At 48.7% G+C, this 19380-nt stretch overlaps 4 protein-coding genes across 4 annotated transcripts; 2 read left to right on the top strand and 2 right to left on the bottom strand.

Moving 5' to 3' along the window:
- Positions 1 to 4435: 4435 nt before the first annotated feature.
- BJ212DRAFT_1476161 (VIT family-domain-containing protein) lies at positions 4436 to 7364 on the top strand (the record flags this gene model as incomplete). Its single annotated transcript, XM_041339332.1, has 11 exons — positions 4436 to 4683; positions 4767 to 5200; positions 5270 to 5540; positions 6271 to 6456; positions 6509 to 6520; positions 6573 to 6823; positions 6873 to 6886; positions 6934 to 7017; positions 7068 to 7097; positions 7147 to 7266; positions 7317 to 7364. 11 exons carry the CDS (start codon positions 4436 to 4438, stop codon positions 7362 to 7364), a joined length of 1698 nt encoding a protein of 565 aa, XP_041198590.1.
- Positions 7365 to 8469: 1105 nt separating this feature from the next.
- On the bottom strand, positions 8470 to 11624 carry BJ212DRAFT_1584874 (CHAT domain-containing protein; the record flags this gene model as incomplete). Its single annotated transcript, XM_041342346.1, has 3 exons — positions 8470 to 10095; positions 10163 to 11469; positions 11513 to 11624. The coding sequence occupies 3 exons, from the start codon at positions 11622 to 11624 to the stop codon at positions 8470 to 8472; spliced, it is 3045 nt and encodes a 1014-aa protein (XP_041198589.1).
- A 1432-nt stretch (positions 11625 to 13056) lies between these two features.
- BJ212DRAFT_1476159 (uncharacterized protein) lies at positions 13057 to 13395 on the top strand (the record flags this gene model as incomplete). Its single annotated transcript, XM_041339331.1, has 1 exon — positions 13057 to 13395. The coding sequence occupies one exon, from the start codon at positions 13057 to 13059 to the stop codon at positions 13393 to 13395; it is 339 nt and encodes a 112-aa protein (XP_041198588.1).
- Positions 13396 to 15891: 2496 nt separating this feature from the next.
- On the bottom strand, positions 15892 to 19026 carry BJ212DRAFT_1573996 (CHAT domain-containing protein; the record flags this gene model as incomplete). The annotated part of the gene is made up of 2 exons (XM_041342101.1): positions 18893 to 19026; positions 15892 to 18838 (listed from the first exon to the last, which is right to left on the bottom strand). The coding sequence occupies exon 2, from the start codon at positions 18700 to 18702 to the stop codon at positions 15892 to 15894; it is 2811 nt and encodes a 936-aa protein (XP_041198587.1). The 5' UTR covers positions 18703 to 18838; positions 18893 to 19026.
- Between the last annotated feature and the right edge of the window lie 354 nt (positions 19027 to 19380).

Raw genomic sequence — 19380 nt, 5'->3', positions numbered from 1 at the left:
CCACTCGCTGTACCATGACAGGTTCGTTCGTTCCCAACATTAAAACACAGAGCATCAGTACTATACACGTCACTGAGCCTCATTCATGCCGCATCAAGCTCAATACGGTGCTGGTCAGTGCCTCGTTACATACCCCACATGTCGCGTTGGTCAAGGTCAGGCCCCACCTTTCGCACATAATAGATCGAATTACCAACAGTATCTTCTTCCATACTGACGGGGTTACTACCATACACTTGGATTCGACACTACCTTCGTTAGATGTAACACATGACGACAGCAGCACTAGTGTCTCTATTGTATCCCATCCGCCATCAATTGCAGGATCCGTAACGAAAATCGACGAGACGGTGTCTATCCCGGGCACTTCAAGCTAATGCAAGCTAACTGCCACTGGTAGCACGTTCGCGTTATTCGGTTACCTACATCTTCCCTCGCGCGCACGCTCCATTTATATCACTTCAAAAAGCGGGGCGATAGGCTTATTTTCGCCGTGAGCTGACGATTGTCTCTCGTGACAAACTTCAAGACGCTTACCCTTTTAGGGTGATAGTGATATGAACGGCCGGATACCACCGCTCCGGTCTAGGACTTGGTACAACCCGGGTATCGTTGCTACTCTAGAATCAGGTTTTACTTGTCATACCCCGTTCCATCTGAGCCTTCTCGCTCATCATCAACACACCCAACTCGCGCAACCTTTGGAGTGCTGCATGCAGGCGTATGGGGCAGTCGCAAGTTTTCTATCAACGGCTTGCACCTTTCATAATGTTTCGAATCAGGAGACTGAGGGTCTTGATGCTGTGTACTGGTGGATTTCATTTGCCTGGCAGGAGATCGCCGTACAGATGTCAAGGTGAAATAGATCATTGTCGAATTCAAGATCAGTCCAAGATGGTGGCGGCCATCACTAGTCACTTCGATATCTAAGTGATTGTGATGTTCTAGTTCCCTTGGAAAGTGGAACTATGCCAGCAGTCTACGTGGAAGAATTAAAAGTATTTTTTTGCCTTTCCCCATGGAGAAGCAGCCCTACAACTTTCAAGGCGCGCCTTCAGAGTGAGAACAGACACCAATATCATGCTCAAAGTTCGCACGTCAGCCAATTTCATATCTTGTTGGCATTAAAAGCATGGGAGCACGTCTGTGACTGTCCGTTATCAAATGTCTGATGAGTTTTTTGACAGATTATCTGGTACATCGTGTAAAGCCAGCATCTTTGAGTTGTTTTTGTAAGGATGCCAATGTACGGCACATGCTACCTGACCTTTCCTCTTTGATCGGCTGTGCCCCTATGTATTAAGACGTGATTGTATGTTATGTTATTCTCATCCACAAATTGTAAACTCATCAGCCTCTACATATAAATTCCAATCATCCCCCTGGACGACACCCCGGAGTTTATCTTTGAGGCTGTTTGTAAAACTGGGCGTTGAAGACCCTGGCCTGTGACCAAGACTTATTTTCGACACAGACAATGCACTACTGGCAGCTGTGCGACGCGTGACTATCGAATTGATTGCATTGGTACAGTATGTGTATTTTCCTGATGTCGCACGTGCAGCCTGAGAGGAAGTCAAGGATTCGGAGTCAGAGCTCATGGAGGTAGTAGAGTCGAAGCCAGAATGGTATCAGGCAAACCGTTAAATTTCCTGGAGTCATCCTCGGTCGGTCCTGCGACCCGTTATCGGCGACGCAAACGAGTCTGTACTCGTTGTTTTTCGACCTGTAATGTAAGCATAATTAGATTCTGCACTTCTACTCACTCCCTTCGTGTGCGCCGCGGCATTTTCAATGGTACAACTAGTACTGCCAGTGGCCTGGCCTAGGAGGAATACACAGATATATTTCTGTACAGTATGAAGTTACTTAGTGAGCACTTAAGGCTGCTGGCGGAGGCAATTCATTTTTACCACCGTTATCTGTCCTATGATCATCTCCGCTAATAAATGGCTGGACGCGGATTGGATGGCATAGTGCCAAATAATTAAGAATTTAGTCCAACTCCCGAACATCTCGGCTTCCAGGCGCGGAAGGCGTCAGGACCTGCCAGTCATCCTCTAGCGTTTCCCGGCATTGTAAATTGGCGCTATCTGTCAGAGGAATGACAAAATTTTCGCATCTCATCATGCATGTGGCAACTGCAGTATGTGAGTGCCGATTACAATGGTATAAATGAGGTTAAATACAGATCTTGGTCTCAAAATAAGGCACAGAGAAACTGAAGTTAAAGGTGCTGTTACTGCACCTCCGAGTCTCCATACCAGCCATAACATGGAATGACAGTTGCCCGAGAACAGCACTGGATGGTCAGATTCTCAGGCAAGGGACAATGTTGTAACCTCCCTCGGGCTTCTCATAGATACACAGATCACGTATAACTAACAGTCATTTCTATGCTCCTAGTATTGTCCACACTATCATTGACTGGGTCCGCAGATCTGAGGTTCTATCTCCCAGGCTCTAAACATTGATCGATTGGAAGATTGACTATTATAAGACACTTGATTGACAACAAATACTCGCATCGAACATAAATTTAAGACCCAGGAGGCGACAACGGCGTGGGGGACAGGCGTACGAAAGAAGACCGCGTTAATTGAAGCGGTTTGATGGTCTTTGATAATAAACACGAGATAATCGATGATCATTCAAACGTTTTCGTGATAGGGACGCAGTTGTTTTTATCCTGCGTCTATATGCATAAAAACCCACAACAATTTCAAAAATGCGTGCACACACCGGGATCCGAGATAGTCTTTTTGACAGGATCTTTTTGTCACACGATGTGAGATAATAAAAGACAGTAGTGACTACAGATCATTCTTTACTTAGGGGCTATCCGTACGCTCTCTGTAAAAATGATGCGTAGAACTATCGCCATTTGCGCTGGGTCTGGGAGAGCTGCTGATGTCTTTCACACCACCGCTGATATCTATCCGTAACTCCGCGGTCGCCTCAGCATCGTTGGGGGTGGAAGATGGGTTCTGGCGATCTGACAGAAACAGTCCCCTTCCCAATTCGCCAAGACATCGCATACCAACAGCGAGGAAGTTTCGGAGATTCGTCATTACTGAATTTTAGGGTTGAGAGTAGCACCATCACCGTCACTAATGACTGACGACGTCGAATGTGGGGTAGCAAGTCGGAAATTTTCAATAAGAGTATTGGATCGTAGTGGCGCTGGGAAGGGCCGGTCCCCGACTCCAAGAAATGATGGTGATTGGCAGCAAGCAGTATATCGTTATACGTCTAAATCGTTCACCTTTGCCAGCGCATTCTGGTTTCGTTCTGGATGGGCTGAATTGAGCTTGACAGAGTGCGAGATAAGTTCCTGTGACAGACGTTCGGTAACAAATACACTAAACTCACGAGCGAGAATCTGCAGACGAGCGTCGCCCAAAACACTTGCTCCGGCATGAAATAGGTATAGTACACGTTGCCGAACATGATTCGTTACATGTTTTTCGACGAGAGAGCCTGTTGTAGAGTGTGCAGTAGCGTGGCGTAAATCGACGAATACACGTCTGTGCTCGGACGTCAGTGCGGTTCAGCTTCTCTAAACTGTTACAAAGAGCAACATCATCAATAGATCCCGAAATCCACCGTGAGGACATGGCTTTAGAGGGATGTGTAGCCGCTGAGTCGATAGCGCCGATGACAGGAGGAGTACGCCACGGTAGAGCATTGGCCACCTGCAGGCTGTACAAGTTCTAAAACCCAGCAGCAAGCAAAATGTCCCGTGCTCTTGTGCAAGCAGGCGGGACGGGTGTCGTCAAGAGAATCTTGCCAAAGAGGATATCAGCCGGGCCCGGCATACTTGCAGACTCTGTGCGTTCAAAAGTGAAATGAGACATGATTACATTAACACCATGGCACATTCCTTATTTCGCGCACCTGACCTTTTAGTTCCAACTCGCACTGCAGCACCACGCAGAGACAGGCACGGATAAAGCAGACTTTCACTGTAGAGATGACAGACTCTGGATAACATCAACGACGAACTATGGATGCCATCGCTATCATTCATTTTCAAAATTTGTATTGAGTCCTCATCAACTATATTTTCGGGGGTTCCCACGGATCAGTCAGGGTTGGATCCGACAATTGCAAGACCCTCTTCCCGGGATGAGCCACTCACGCACTTGGATGTCATACTACCAGCTCCGCGTCACACCCTGCAGTTGTTGAGACACGACTGTCGCGGAGGGGGATTCAAGTAAAACACGATTCTAGCCAGCTCTATTTCAATTTTGCATCATGGCATGCTGCTGGCAGCCAGACGAGTGTAAGATAGCCACCATCTGATTTCAGCCTTTTTCTAATGTCCAATCATTAGTTCCTTCGTGCCCGTCATGTCATTATATATAACCTGCCTCGCTCCCATAAATTCTTTACTGCCTTCGTTGGCCACCCATTCAACCATTAACCAGCCATGACTTCAACTCACCAGGTGTCTACCAGCACTACCGCAACTGTGGTTCCCCTACCGAGCAGAGATGCTATGTCTGGCAGTTCGGTCAATAAAACACTACCAGTGTGGTCACTGGAGTCTAACGGAACCTTAACTCCACCACTCACCGAAAAATGCGATAGACTTAGTCGCCAGGATGGTATTTGTTGCAAGGAACTCAAGGACGAAGACGATAGAATTCTGATAGATCCTGATGTTATCCGCGACATGTGAGCTTTCCCCTTACTAGCTCGCGACCTTCTGTTTGTGCTTTTCTCGCAAGTTATTGACATATTTTGTACGCCTTCCATAGCATTATTGGATTGTCGGATGGCCTGACTGTTCCCTTCGCGCTGACAGCTGGTCTGTCTGGCTTAGGGACTTCAAGAATAGTCGTTGTCGGTGGCCTTGCAGAACTCATTGCTGGTGCCATATCAATGGGAATAGGTGGCTTCCTTGCATCCCAGGCTGAGCGGGATCATTATCGGTTCTTGCAACGTCATACCTACTCACGGGTGATGCGGAGTTGTATGGGGGAAATGGAGAGAGAGGTATACGCCGTTTTGAGTCCCGTCGGTGTCGATGAATCGACCTCCCATGCTGTTGCGAATTGCCTGCGGAAAATAGAAGATGAGCGCGGTGTTGACGGAGGTAAAACTGCACCTGCCGATGAGGAGAAACTATCGCGGGGGATGAAGAGCGACTCTGGGCTAACGCCTTTCTTACTGAAATTTGGAGAGGGGATGGGTATGTGTATCTTGTTATTATTCCTGCGTTTGACGTGGTTCTGATTGTCACTGCCTTTTTCTTGCTCAGAGGAAGTTCCGACTCGCCGACTGTACATCTCCGCGTTCACTATCGGCATGGGATACCTCCTTGGTGGTATCATCCCCCTTCTCCCATATTTCTTCATTCCTCGAGCAATTGAAGCACTGAAATATTCTTGCATAATTACTGGGATAGTTCTCCTCATATTTGGTGCCGTCAAAGGTCGAGTCACGGGAGTAGCGAAAAGTATCTGGGGGTACATTTGGGGAGCGGTCAGTACGATGGCTGTTGGCGGATTTGCTGCCGCTGCAGCCTACGGGTTGGTTATCGCAGTGGAAAGATCGTCTAAATCGTAGTGACGCTTGGTCGCGCCAGCCCCCGACTCCGCTGCTCCACATGATTGTTTAAATTGTGTATACATAGACTCAAAACCGGGACGTTTTGGATATGTGCTGAATACAAAAGGTATTTTTCACCGCTCAAAAACACGACTTGAACGCCCGTCATCGATCATGGACTTTGACTTTTGTCCTGCAATGTCCTATCTGAGACTGTCTTCCGCGGCTGTCCCGAATATCATAGACTATGATAACAGGTAAGCCCGAAGAGTGTTACGTGTTGCCGTCGATGGAACGTCCGGTCTGCAGAGTCATGATAGTCTTAGCTGGTATATATACGATGGCATGCTGACCGAGTCGTGTGAGAGATGGGACGCGTGCAGATGTTACTTCGAATTTATTATGACTGCTTTGCGTTTGCCTAGTCTCGTCGCAAACTCGGAGCTGACTGCAGGACTCGGAGACGTCGTCCTCAAGTTGTGATGAAAAAACGAAATCAACATGCCCAAAAAATCGAGTCTCCCACGGAAATGTGCTTTCTCAGTTACGTCAAAGCCTGTGGCAAGCCCGCGTGCCGATGGCGTCTAACTCAGCACTCTAGCTTCGTGTTAATCCACCTTGCGAGATACTGAGAGATACGATGTCGCATTATACCAGGTGAGATTCCGAGGTTGCTGCTGCAGCTCTCATAATATTAATTGAGGTGTTTAGTCCTCCTCCTCCATACCAGCAACATGCTCCAACACAAGCATTCCGTCCTAACTATCCTCACTCCATTGCGCAAGGACACACATATAACGGTCACTCCCATGGCTATAATTGTCATAGAAATTACGGACATGGACATGTACACCAGCCCTCGATCATGGTACCTACCCGCCCTGTGTCTCAGATCGTGTAAGCTTCCATTCTTCACATATCTCTATCAGTACTCAATAGAGGCTATTAGCATTCATTCTAGGTACGATGTACGTAGCACGAAAGCATGGGCGGCTGTTGATACTCGTCTTCAGGTACAATGAAACCGATCATCTCCTTCCGAGAAGAAGGCATAGAAACGATGGCCCAGGATGTTGCTGCTTCACAATTATTGGAGCTATATTCATTGTTGTGGTGTTTTATATCATCCAATTCGTCTCGTCTATGCCCATCGATGAAGTAACTTGGACCAATCTCGAATCTCATTCCTGTACCACTTATGCAACAAGGGAGTACGTAGCAGAACTCAACGTCTCACCTTGGAACCCCCAGAGGACGAAAATCTGTATGAGTACTCCGATGGTTATCCATGGCCGGTCTCACTTGCCATCCAGATGCGAATATGTTGGTCGACGTTTCTCGTTAGTCCTGATAGCAGCGTTTGACTTGGTATAGCGCTCAAGCACGGTGATCGGACATTTCGCTATCGACCATGACGAACTAGACTGTGTCACCTACTGGAGTGGATATAGGAATTGGGTAAGCTAAAAGTCTCACCTTGCACTTAAACTCACCGTTCTACCTCATAGGGATGTACCGCTAAAGGCTCGAAGAAGAGGGTGAGAGGCATGCACTGTTCTCTGAGACTTTATTTGATCATTATTGTAGCACATTGAGCAACATCTCATGAACGTGCCGGCCAACGCAGACTATAAGGAATTTTGTGCGACAACGCCTGCTCGTTTCCTAGACCGGGAATTCTCTGGTGCAGACTCGTGCGTAAATAGTGTACGTGCATTTGAGCCATCGCTCCTAAATTTTATCTGACATACGTCTAGATCTGGGGTGTCTATGGGCAATGGTTCATCTACGACCCTAGTTGTTGAAGCGGGTGAAGAGCGTTTTGTTATACCGATCGATGATAACTTTTACCTCCATTTCTTTTCCCGGTATTCATGTACTATTTACTGATGAAAATTGTGTTTTGTACCTACCCCCGCGGCCCGTTGCACATTCAGAATAGAGCGGTCAAACTGCAACTGCAACCGTGCCGGTATGATTTATCAGGGACTCCCACAGTTGTCTGCAGCATTCAGTACGTGACCTTACCTGCTGTCTTTCTGTGGAGTGACTCGACCTTTGCTGCAGCAGTCGTAAGCGAGCATCTGATCAGCAGGGCAGGATGGCATGTCATCTCAAGGGATGCATCATGAGCTTATTTGTTCATCACCCTTCAAGTCAGTCTTGACTGCAAACACTGACCTCTTGCTCATAACTACGGTGAGGGGTGGACGACATGCCTAGCACCTTGTCCGACGATAAGAGGTTGAGTGGCCCAGGTTCAAAATGAGGATCAAAGCCGAGGATGTCGAATACGATGTGCGTTGGGCAGTCGTTAACAGAATTGACAATGTCCCATCACATTGCGTTTCCATTGGTGGTAACCATATTCGAGCTGCGCCAAGTGAGTGGATGGTGTGCTGCAACTGAGTTTCGCCCTGCAGAAGGAATAAAAATGAAGCCTTTCGTGGTCTTCGTGCGCAAGGGGAGAAGGGAAGTTATGGAAGTATAAATTTCACCTTAATGATGCTGGGTCACCGTATTAAAATAGCAGGCAAAAGACCTTGAATTGGGAGCCTGAGGATATACTGCAAGCCTACTTGCATGAGCTCGGCTCCATGCAGCGTGATGGTATCTATGAGCCACAATCAGTATCGAAGCGGTGAACATATACGTATGCCATGGGCAGCAAGGGTAGTTCACGGGTAACAATGCTACGGCCGCGATTCAATTAAAACTGTGGCGATGCAGGAGTAAATCAGATTCATTCAGCGAGAACGGTGTGTGTAGCACCAGTACTGCAGTACAGAACAACAAAGTATCATGCGGAAATGTCATCATCAAATAACTAATCAACGGAAGAGCGAGGGAGTGAGATCAACGATACATGCAGCGAATGGAATAACTTAATATGGCAAACCGAGTCTCTAACTACACGCCTATGTGGACAAATACAATCTGCTGTTCTAACGGAATCTTGTTGCCCAACGACCTCAAAGCCTTGTGCAGCGCTACTGCAGCGTGCGTGCAGTCTAATCTCCCCGAACCATTGACTTGAATGAGGTTGCGGTAAAAAGCAGACACGACCCGGCGTGCAACCTTGTCGTCAACAGACCACATGGAACCAATGACACTGCGAAATCCGCTGAATTGCATAGCCGCAGCAAGATGGATCGACTCGTCGGGACTCTTCTCATCGCCCACGGTAGTGTGGCAGGCCGATAAGAATGCAAACTCCGGGTTCTGCCAGTTGGATCGGATGATGTCCCTGATCATTAAAGGCCCATCACGCATGGCAAAGGAAGACTCAAAGGGTTGTGTCCGATTTGGCACTCCATGGCAGGCGAGATGAAGCCACTGATTATGGTTTAGTGCATCGAGTGCACCCTGCACTGTTGCGTCGCTGTCCTCAAGCGATGTGAAGGACAACACGACAGGCTGGAGACGTTTAGCCACGGCAGCTAGCTCTGGAGAGATACATTTGAGCTCCCTCCCTTTGTCCGGGTTTGCTTGACCAATGGCGACAAAATGTTGCGGGGACACATCCGGAGAAACCTGCCGTCTTGCACGAATGAGGGTCGCCAAAGTGGGAGTATAAGAGGAGATGTAAATGTGAGACAGATTGTCTTTGTGCTTCTCGTACGGTCCTGCTGCATGTAGAGGAAGCAGTGTGAACTCGGCAGTGGGACACCACCAGATGCGCGAGCCAGGGCGAATGTTCGACTCCCTAAGAGCTTGGATCACGGGGTCAACGATATCATTCCAAAGCTTGCGGAGGATGCTGACGAGTTTGTGTTGACGATCACAAGAACCAAACTGCTCTGTGAGTGACTGGAACTCGGAGGAGAACTCGGACAATTCGGCTTGTGTAGTGTCAAGCGAAACATGGACAGGATCTTCCGTACTATGGATAATCAAGGCATCACAGCCATATTGGCTTGCATTCAGAATAATGACTGGACCATCTTCTGCCGCTTTCCGTAGGTCGGGGAACAGGGGAGGTAGAAGAAAACGCGAAAAGCCATGAAGCATGCGAATGCGTGAGACGACGTCATCCCATTCCATGGTAAGTTGCCGTATTTGCGGAGACTTGTCTTCAGTAGACTGATCGAATGCGTTACGAAAGCGAAAGCTCAACCGTTTGAATTCTGCTGCCAAGGTCGGACCGTTATCACCCGAAACAGAAAGTTCATCGAGTGGTGTGCTGAAACGTGCCAACTGGGTCCAGAATACTGCACGACCTTGCTCCACCAGCTCCACCGCAGTCGTCAGGGCACCATGACGAACGCTGCATAAAAAAGCATCTGTGGCAAGGGAAGAAACAGCCTCCCTGATGACGTTGAAATGATGGGAAGAAGACGACAAGAGAGCAACTCGCCGATCTAGGAATTTGAGTGCAGTCTTATAGGCGAGCAATGCAGAACTGTGGTTGTGAATGTGGGCGGAGACCGCCCATGACTTGGCAGCTCGAAGATCTGTGCGAGATGCTGCATGTAAGAGGTGGGAGAGTCCCAAATATAAGCTAAATGCTTCATCAAGGTCAGGGTGGACGCCCCGCTGCTCAAATCTGTTTTGAAGGCAGGTAGCAAGATTGTTGAGAAATATGGATCGATTAGAATGAGACCGGGGGGGAGAGCTCTAGCGCAGCCCGATGGAGCTCAATGGCCTCATCAAGGTCAGACATGATGCCACGCTGCTTGAATCTGTTTTGAAGGCAGGTAGCAAAATTGTTGAGAAACAAGGATCGTTTAGAATGAGACGGGGGGGAGAGCTCTAGCGCAGCCCGATGGAGCTCAATGGCCTCATCAAGGTCAGACATGATGCCACGCCGCTTGAATCTGTTTTGAAAGCACGTAGCAAGACTGCTGAGAAATATGAATCGATTAGAATGAGACGGGGAGGAGAGCTCTAGCGCAGCCCGATAGAGCTCGATGGCCTCATCAAGGTCAGACATGATGCCACGCTGCTCAAATCTGCCTCGAAGGCTGCCAGCAAGACTGTTGAGAAACAAGGATCGATTAGAATGAGACGGGGGAGAGAGCTCTAGCGCAGCCCGATGGAGCTCAATGGCCTCGTCAAGGTCAGACATGATGCCACGCTGCTCGAATCCGTTTTGAAGGCAGGTAGCAAGATTGTTGAGAAATATGGATCGATTAGAATGAGACGGGGAGGAGAGCTCTAGCGCAGCCCGATAGAGCTCAATGGCCTCATCAAGGTCAGACATGATGCCACGCTGCTCGAATCTGTGTTGAAGGCACATAGCAAGATTGTTGAGAAACCTGGATCGATTAGAATCAGACGGGGAGAGCTCTAGCGCAGCCCGATGGAGCTCGATGGCCTCATCAAGGTCAGACATGATGCCACGCTGCTTGAATCTGTTTTGAAGGCACATAGCAAGATTGTTGAGAAACCTGGATCGATTAGAATCAGACGGGGAGAGCTCTAGCGCAGCCCGATGGAGCTCGATAGCCTCATCAAGGTCAGATATGATGCCACGCTGCTCGAATCTGTGTTGAAGGCATACAGCAAGATTGTTGAGAAACGAGGATCGATTAGAATGAGACGGGGAGGAGAGCTCTAGCGCAGCCCGATGGAGCTCGATGGCCTCATCAAGGTCAGACATGATGCCACGCTGCTCGAATCTGTTTTGAAGGCACATGGCAAGGTTGTTGAGAAACATGGATCGATTAGAATGAGACGGGGGGGAGAGCTCTAGCGCAGCCCGATGGAGCTCGATGGCCTCATCAAGGTCAGATATGATGCCACGCTGCTTGAATCTGTTTTGAAGGCACATGGCAAGATTGTTGAGAATCTTGGATCGATTAGAATCAGACGAGGAGGAGAGCTCTAGCGCAACCCGATAGCTCTCCACATCGTTTGCTGGATTGGCAAGGAAAGATGACAGCTCCACCATCTCAGTGTGAAGGGTCTCTAATTGAGTGCAAAATGGGGTGAGGTCAGAGTGAATACACACTTAGAGAGCTGAAACGCACTAGAACACCGAAGACCACACTTTGCCAAACACAAATCATTCGGTTCCTCCTTTCAATCCTTAATCTTCTGCGCACTGGGCCGTGTTCCTCCATGATTGACAGAAACCTGTTGGAATTTTTTGGGATTCGTCTAAATCCCGTTGAGAATAACGCAAGGACGGGATGAGTTCACTAGCCCTCCTAGTGAATTGTGCGTATGTTTGTGTTTATGCGATGATTACTCACCCGTCCACTTATACCTTCGCCTAAAGTTTCTTGCTAGTGAGTCCAGGAGAAAGCATCGGGAAATACGCGGGGTACGACGGAAAGCATTCGTCCCACCTGCTGGCATATCTTATGTCCATGTAAAGGCAGGGGAAAAATCGCTTGCAATACTTAGGTCTTCTCCAGAGCAAGCGACAGCATCTTTGACCTCTGGTACGTGATTCCATTCAAACACGCTCCACTTTCTTCATCGTTCACCTACCGACAGCGCACAGTCAGATGATCTTCTTCGTCCAGTGTTCATGGGATGCGCAACTAAGAACGCGAAGTCGTCGCCATCTTATTGGGGTCGCTGCAGCGGTTGATAGCCCTCAAGGCTGTACCGCAGTCTGCTGTCGCACTCGTCGTAAGCACGATGAACGATGCCATAAGCCAAGGCGTGGACATTCAACTTCGGATACTGCAAACCTTAGTCTCCCTTATCACCAATTTTCCTTCCATACACGGAAAGCTCCTGGGAGGGGTACGCTCTGTCTTTACTTTCTGGTATATATCACCTGCAAAAGGCATTGCTTTTCTGTTTTAAGCTGCAGGATTCCAGGATCGCAGTAGTCTCTTCAACAGCTGCAGCCACCTTGCGCCAACTGGTCATGATTATCTTTGAAAAAATTGGTCAACGAGGATCGTCAAGAGAGCAACGGCACTCCGGAACTGTCTGAGGTGACGCTTCCGAACGATGCATTCTTTGTCTTCGAAGATCTGTCTCCAGAGAAATCCAATTTCTTGGAGCTCGACTACCTACACAAGACCTTCGCCTTGGAGTTAATTGAGAGCGTACTCACGAACTACCACGAACTATTCAGGAAGGCAAGTTTGTCGGTCCCATTCAGCTAGTTCATACTGATGTTTGTCGCAGTACACGGAGCTTTTAATGTTGCTGCAACACCACCTTTGCTCGTTCATTCTGAAATCTCTCTCTGACCGACATGTCTTTCCGCTGACACTCAGATGTGATCCTGAAGCAGTTTTCGTTTGAACTAGAGACGGAAGTTGAAATATTCCTAATGCTTCTCGTAAGAATGATCTCAGAAGATTCCGATGCGTCGAATCCGGACCATTCTAGCTCACGTCCAATTATTTATTTTATTTTTAAATCCAATTTCTGTCCATTTGGGGTGTGGTACCCTATGTAGGACATTACTAACTAGGGAAAGGGGGACACCCGTGTCCCCCACCGCGTCTCCGACTTCGCAAATGCCCTAGTGAAGGGGTGACCTCCACTAGTCCGCCGTTCCCGCCGGCCGTTTTAGATGCGCAAGTCATGTCCAATATGGACAAGGGTCCTTGCGATAGAGATAATGAGAGGGTATGTCTTAAACTTGACGCCTCAAGGTCTGCGCTAATGTTTCTTTTCAGGGTATGCAGCGATGCAGAGCTTGTGCAAAACACATGGGATCGCTATGATGCGCAACAGCCGGGCTCCAAGGTCTTCAGTTCTGTTATAGTTGCGTTCAAACGCCTTGTTGCTGAGAAACCTGCTCTACTTGGAGTGAGCGCGCAGATGATATGGGTCGGAATTTCTCATGCGGGTGATAGTGTTAAATCACCAGGATTCAATTACGGTCTGGATGTCGGTGAGGTTGCTGGAATCTGTGTTTGAGGCTGATAGGTCACAGCAAGACTACTGAGAGGCCCGGATCTATTAGAATCATCGGGGTAATGGAGCAGTGAAGTCTTCGATAGCCTCGTCGAGATCAGAAACGATACCCCGCTGCAGGAATCTGTTTCCTAGGCCGATAGCAAGATTGTTGAGAGCATTACCAGGGAGGGTGAAATGGCATTATCAAGGTCAGAGCCTGCTGCTAGAATCTGTTTTGAAGGTTGATAGCAACCCCATGGATCCCAGCCAAAGACTGGCACAGGATGACGGACTACCTGATTTCACTGTGAAGGGTCTTCCAACGTAGTGAAATCAGATTGAATTCGTAGACCACCAACTCGAAACCGAGTCGTGTATATACTATGCTTGAAGTCAACGATTGGGCAAGTGAGTTGCAATGAAACCTACGAGCATTAGCCTGAGTCTCCCCTAGGCAGTGCTTAAAGCTTAAAGTTAGATGAAGATGGTCAGTTCTCCATGGACGATCGGAGAAAACCGGGGCAGCGTTGAATTAAAACTTGCAAGCACCGCTACGTGACTTACTCAGGCTGTACCGGTTCGTTCGTTCCCAACATCCACAGAGCCTTAGTAATACGTCGTCAAGCTCAACACGGTTGTATGTTCCGAGCGCATCACTGAAGATTCGCATTCTTGTTGCTTCAGACCGACAATGGCACTGGTCTGTGTGCCCGCCCGCCTCCCATTCTCATATTCCAGTGCTTTTGGTTTAGTATTGCTTCTCCTTCAGACCTAACATCTGCTCCCGATACTAAATCAGTTAGCACTCCGAAGGGCTCCCGATCCGTGTCGACTTTTGTCTCGGTGCACGCGCCTTCAGGTACTTCTATCGAGCTTCGTAAACATGTCTCGATCAAGCAACACCAGCCCTTCCCACACGAAGATTTATTTGTCCTCCTTACAATTCTCATTCACCGCGATTGTGATATTTACTATCGTTTCCTTCAATAAATATTATTCCCTCTTCCATCTCCTACTTGAAGATTAACTTGGTCTCTTCCCCCGACACATTCAATCTTGCCAAATCTCATATCTTGTTGGCATCAAAAGCATGGAGGCACGTCCGCAGCCGTCCGGTATGAAGTATCTGGTGGGCTCTTTGAAAGATTAGCTGATAGGTTGTGTGACGTCAGCAACCTTGAGTTGTTTTTGTCAGGATGCCAATGTTACAGGACACACAGTTGTTCGGTACATGCTACCTGCCCCCAACCTTTCCGCTTTGATTGGCTGTGCCCCTATGTGTCAAGACGTGACTGTATGTTATTCTCATCCGAAAATTGTAAACTCATCAGCATTTACATAGTACATATGAATTCCACTCGTCCACCTAGACTAGTCGTAAGTAACCTGCGGATAATGGAAGTTTGCGCCTCAGCGGAGTTCCTCTTCAGGTAGGCACTGGGCCAGTCGGTCTGGTAGCAGCATTGACACTCCTCCAGAACGGTACCTCGGTTTGTACCATCGATAAAGATCCCAATCCTCGCAGCGGACAGCATCGAGCTGGAATGATTGTGTGTCATACATCCAATTGTGATATCACCCATGGTCTCACTGGGCGCGCGATCTAGCCACGCTTCCTCGAACTCTTCACTACAGAGCAAGGAAACTTATCTTGTTGCGGTCGCACCGTTTTACAGAGTTGTTGACGCGATCTTGAATGTCCCAAAAGTTGACAATTCCACGCATACAGTCCGTTCGTACAAGCCAGGAATGTCGGAACCTCTGAGGAAACTTCATTGGTACCGTGTATAGAACATGCACCTGTGATACCATTCATACACACAGCCGTCGTCTATTCAAGTGGCCGCGCTGAGAATTTGGTTCGTTTGTTTTCCGGTGTCACAAACTGATGGGTCAACACCTCTTAGATGTGAATCTGCGACGCCACCTAGAGAGGTTCTCTTGTTCTGCTGAGATGGGCACCGAACTGCGTTCGTTAGAGTAGTTCGAAGAGAGCGTTGCTGCTATTCTAGCGAGGAACAGCATACTTATCAGAAACTTTTGATACCGAGTGGATGATCGTACTAAAAGTCAGATGCAGTCAGATGTAGCAGAATGAAAACTTCTCTTCGTGCCGCGACTGCCATTCCCCCAACAGTCGTCGTCGAAGTGTCTCTCTTGCTTTTTTTTTCATCTGCTTTTGTTTTCTCCACCGCGGAAAGTGTAGCTTACTCCTGGTTGCCACCAATCCTGATCATTCACCAGACCAGGAGACTGCAGGGTTCGTCATCTTCTACTTTTCCACTTTCGATCCTTTCATGAAGCTGTTCGCCACATACCAATCCCGGGCTTACCACACACTGAACATGCTGCAGATGCGATCAGTGTATGAGTGAATCTCATTGAGTCAACAGTAGTATGCGATATCCAATAACAAAGCTAGTGACGAGCCAAAAACAATGCAGTTACACAAGCAATGGAATGGGATAGCGAGGAGATGAAAGCAACAGACAGTACTGAATGAAAATACGGATGAAACTAGACACCTATGTGAACAAATACAATTTGCTGTTCTAATGGAATCTTCTTGCGCAGCGATTTCATGGCCTTGTGCAACGCTACCGCAGCCCGTGTGCAGTCCAATCTCCCTGAGCTATCAACCAGGTGGCCATAAAAAGCTGACACAACCTGGCGCGCAACATCGTCATCAACAGACCACATGGAACCTATGACGCTGCGAAATCCTGAGAATTGCATAGCCGCAGCAAGGTGGATCGACTCATCAGGACTGTTCTCATCACCCACGGTAGTGTGGCAAGCTGATAAGAATGCAAACTCCGAATTCTGCCAGTCTGATCGGATGATGTCCTTGATCATCAATGGTCCGTCACGCATGGCGAAGGAAGATTCGAAGGGTTGTGTCCGATTTGGCACTCCATGGCAGGCGAGATGAAGCCACTGATTATGGTTCAGTGCATCAAGTGCACCCCGCACTGTTGCATCGCTGTCCTCAAGCGATGTGAAGGACGACACGACAGGCTGGAGACGTTGAGCTACGACGGCTAGCTCTGGAGTGACACATTTGAGCTCCCTCCCTCTGTCCGGGTTTCCTTGACCAATGGCAACAAAATGTTGCGGGGACGCGTCTCGAGAAACCCGCTGTCTCGCTCGAACGAGTGTTGTCAAAGTGGGAGTATAAGAGGAGATGTAAATGTGAGACAGATTGTCTTTGTGCTTCTCGTACGGTCCTGCTGCATGTAGAGGAAGCAGTGTGAACTCGGCAGTGGGACACCACCAGATGCGCGAGCCAGGGCGAACGTTCAACTCCCTGAGAGCTTCGACTACGGGGTCAACGATATCATTCCAAAGCTTGCGAAGGATGCCGACAAGCTTGTGTTCATGATCAGAAGAACCAAACTGCCCCGCGAGTGACTGGAACTCGGAGGACAACTCGGACACTTTGACTTGTGCAGTGTCAAGCGGAACATGGACAGGACCTTGCCCACTCAAGATAATCAGGGCGTCGCAACTGTACTGACTAGCATTGACAATGATGACCGGACCTTCTTCAGCCACCTTCTGTAGGTCGGAGAAAAGGGGAGGTAGCAGAAACCGAGAAAAGTCAGGAAGTATGCGGATGCGCGAGATGACGTCGTCCCATTGCATGGCCAATTGCCGAATTTGCGGAGATTTGTCTTCGGTGGACCGATCGAACGTGTTACGAAGGCGAAAGCTCAATCGTTTGAACTCTTCTGCCAAGGTCGTGCCGGTGTCACCTGAAACAGAAAGTTCATCGAGTGGTGTTCTGAAGCGTGCTAACTGGGTCCAGAATACTGCACGACCTTGTTCCACTAGCTCCACAGCAGTCGTCAGGGCATCATGACGCACACTGCATGAAAAAGCATCTGTGGCAAGGGAAGAAACAGCCTCCCTAATGACGTCGAAATGATGGGAAGAAGATGACAGGAGAGCAACTCGCTGGTCTAGGAATTTGAGTGCAGTCTTATAGGCAAGCAATGCAGAGTCGTGATTGAGGATGTCAGCGAAGGCCGCCCATAATTTGGCAATGCTAAGATCTGTGCGAGATGCCGCATGTGATAGGTGGGAGAGTTGCAAATACAGGCTAAACACTTCATCAAGGTCAGGCTGGACGTTCTGCTGCGGGAATCTGTATACCAGACTGAGGGCAAGATTGTTGAGAAACATGGATCGATTAGAATGATACAGGGGGAGGAACTCCAGCGCAGCCCGATGGAGCTCGATGGCCTCATCAAGGTCAGACATGATGCCACGCTGCCGGAATCTCTCTTTAAGGTCGATGGCAAGGCTGTTGAGAGACATGGGTCGATCAGAATGGCCATGGGGGCGGAGGTGTAATGCAGCCCGATTGAGCCCAATAGCCCTATCAAGGTCAGACGGGATGCCCCGTTGTTCGAATCTGTCTCGAAGGCTGAGGGCAAGATTGTGGAGAGACGAGGATCGCTGAGAATGACCGTGGGGGCGGAGTAGTAGTGCATCCAAATAGAGCTCAATGGCCTCATCAAGGTCAGATGGAATGCCCCGCTGCTTGAATCTGGATCCAAGGCTAAGGGCAAGATTGTGGAGAGACATGGATCGATCAGGATGACCGGGTGGGCAGAGTGACAATCCAGTCCGATTGAGCTCAATGGCCTCATCAAGGTCAGATAGGATGCCCCACTGCTGGAATCTGTCAACGAGGTTGAGTGCAAGATTGGTGAGAGAATCGAATCGATCAGGATGACCAGGTGGACGAAGGTGTAGTGCAGCTCGATCGGACTCAATGGCCTCATCAAGGTCAGATGAGACACCCCGCTGCTGGAATCTTTCTCGAAGGCTAAGGGCAAGATTGTTCAGAGACATGGGTCGATCAGGATGCTTGGGTGGGCAGAGTAATAGTGCTTCCCGACTGAACTCGATGGCCTCATCGAGGTCAGATGGGACGCCGTGCTGCCGGAACCTGTCTCGAAGGCTGTTTGCAATATTGTTCAGAGATGTAGATTGATCAGGATGATCGGGTGGGCAGAGTAGTAGTGCAGTCCGATGGAGCTCAATGGCCTCATCAAGATCAGACGGGTCACTCCGCTCCTCGAATCTGCGAGTAAGGCCAATAGCGAGGAAGATGAGAGGCGTGAATCGATGAGAATGACCGGGGGGTAGGAAGTCCAGCGCAGCGCGATAAAGCGCAATAGCTCCATCAAGGTCAGATGGGACGCCCTGCGGCTGGTCGAATATGCAATAAAGGATGGTAGCAAGATAATAGAGAGAGGTGGAATAAGAATAATCGCAGGGGGGACAACTCTGTGGGGCCACTCGATAATTGTTTGCCATGCTATTTTACCAAAGAAGTTACAGGAGGTTGTCAAGGACGCTGAGCATGAAGCCGAAGAGCGGAACTGGGCATTGAAGACGACGACTCGTATATTGTTGTGACTATCATGTTACACTCATTATCAGTACAAAAATCCTAGACAAGGTTGAATGTGAATGCACACATACATAGAGGACCAAGCGTGCGTACCGGAGTAGTGGTCACCCGGCCGCCATGGGCTATACTTGAGCCTGCCAACATTTAGCTCTTGCTAAGCGAGCGATGGGAAAAACAGGTTCAACTTGAAGATTCTCATAGGGTCATAGGTGCATTGAACAACGAGTAATAACAATGGAGGGAAGGCTGCTATTTTGAAGATTACCATGACTCAGACATTATCGCCATCCTTAAGAACTTCTCGAGGTTTCATTCGTCACTTCATCTTCATTTGGTACGACTTTGGCTTGGTGTGCTATATTTGACCTACCTCGAGTCGTTTGGCTAACGTTGTCTTAATATCTATAACTTGGTAGTGCCAGTTACGAAATGCGTATCTGAATCATCGACTCGGCGATAGCAAGACGGTCCAAAGGCACGGAGAGAGCGACGAATTAACAGTTAGTGATCTCGTCATTTTCTTCACGATGCGGCAGGAACGTCCAGCTGTAGCTTTTGTCGTTCGTAACACATCGGTGATA

Source organism: Suillus subaureus, assembly GCF_016647635.1.
Source record: "Suillus subaureus strain MN1 chromosome Unknown BJ212scaffold_3, whole genome shotgun sequence".
Lineage (NCBI taxonomy): Eukaryota > Fungi > Basidiomycota > Agaricomycetes > Boletales > Suillaceae > Suillus > Suillus subaureus.
This window is presented reverse-complemented; position numbering and strand designations above follow the sequence as displayed.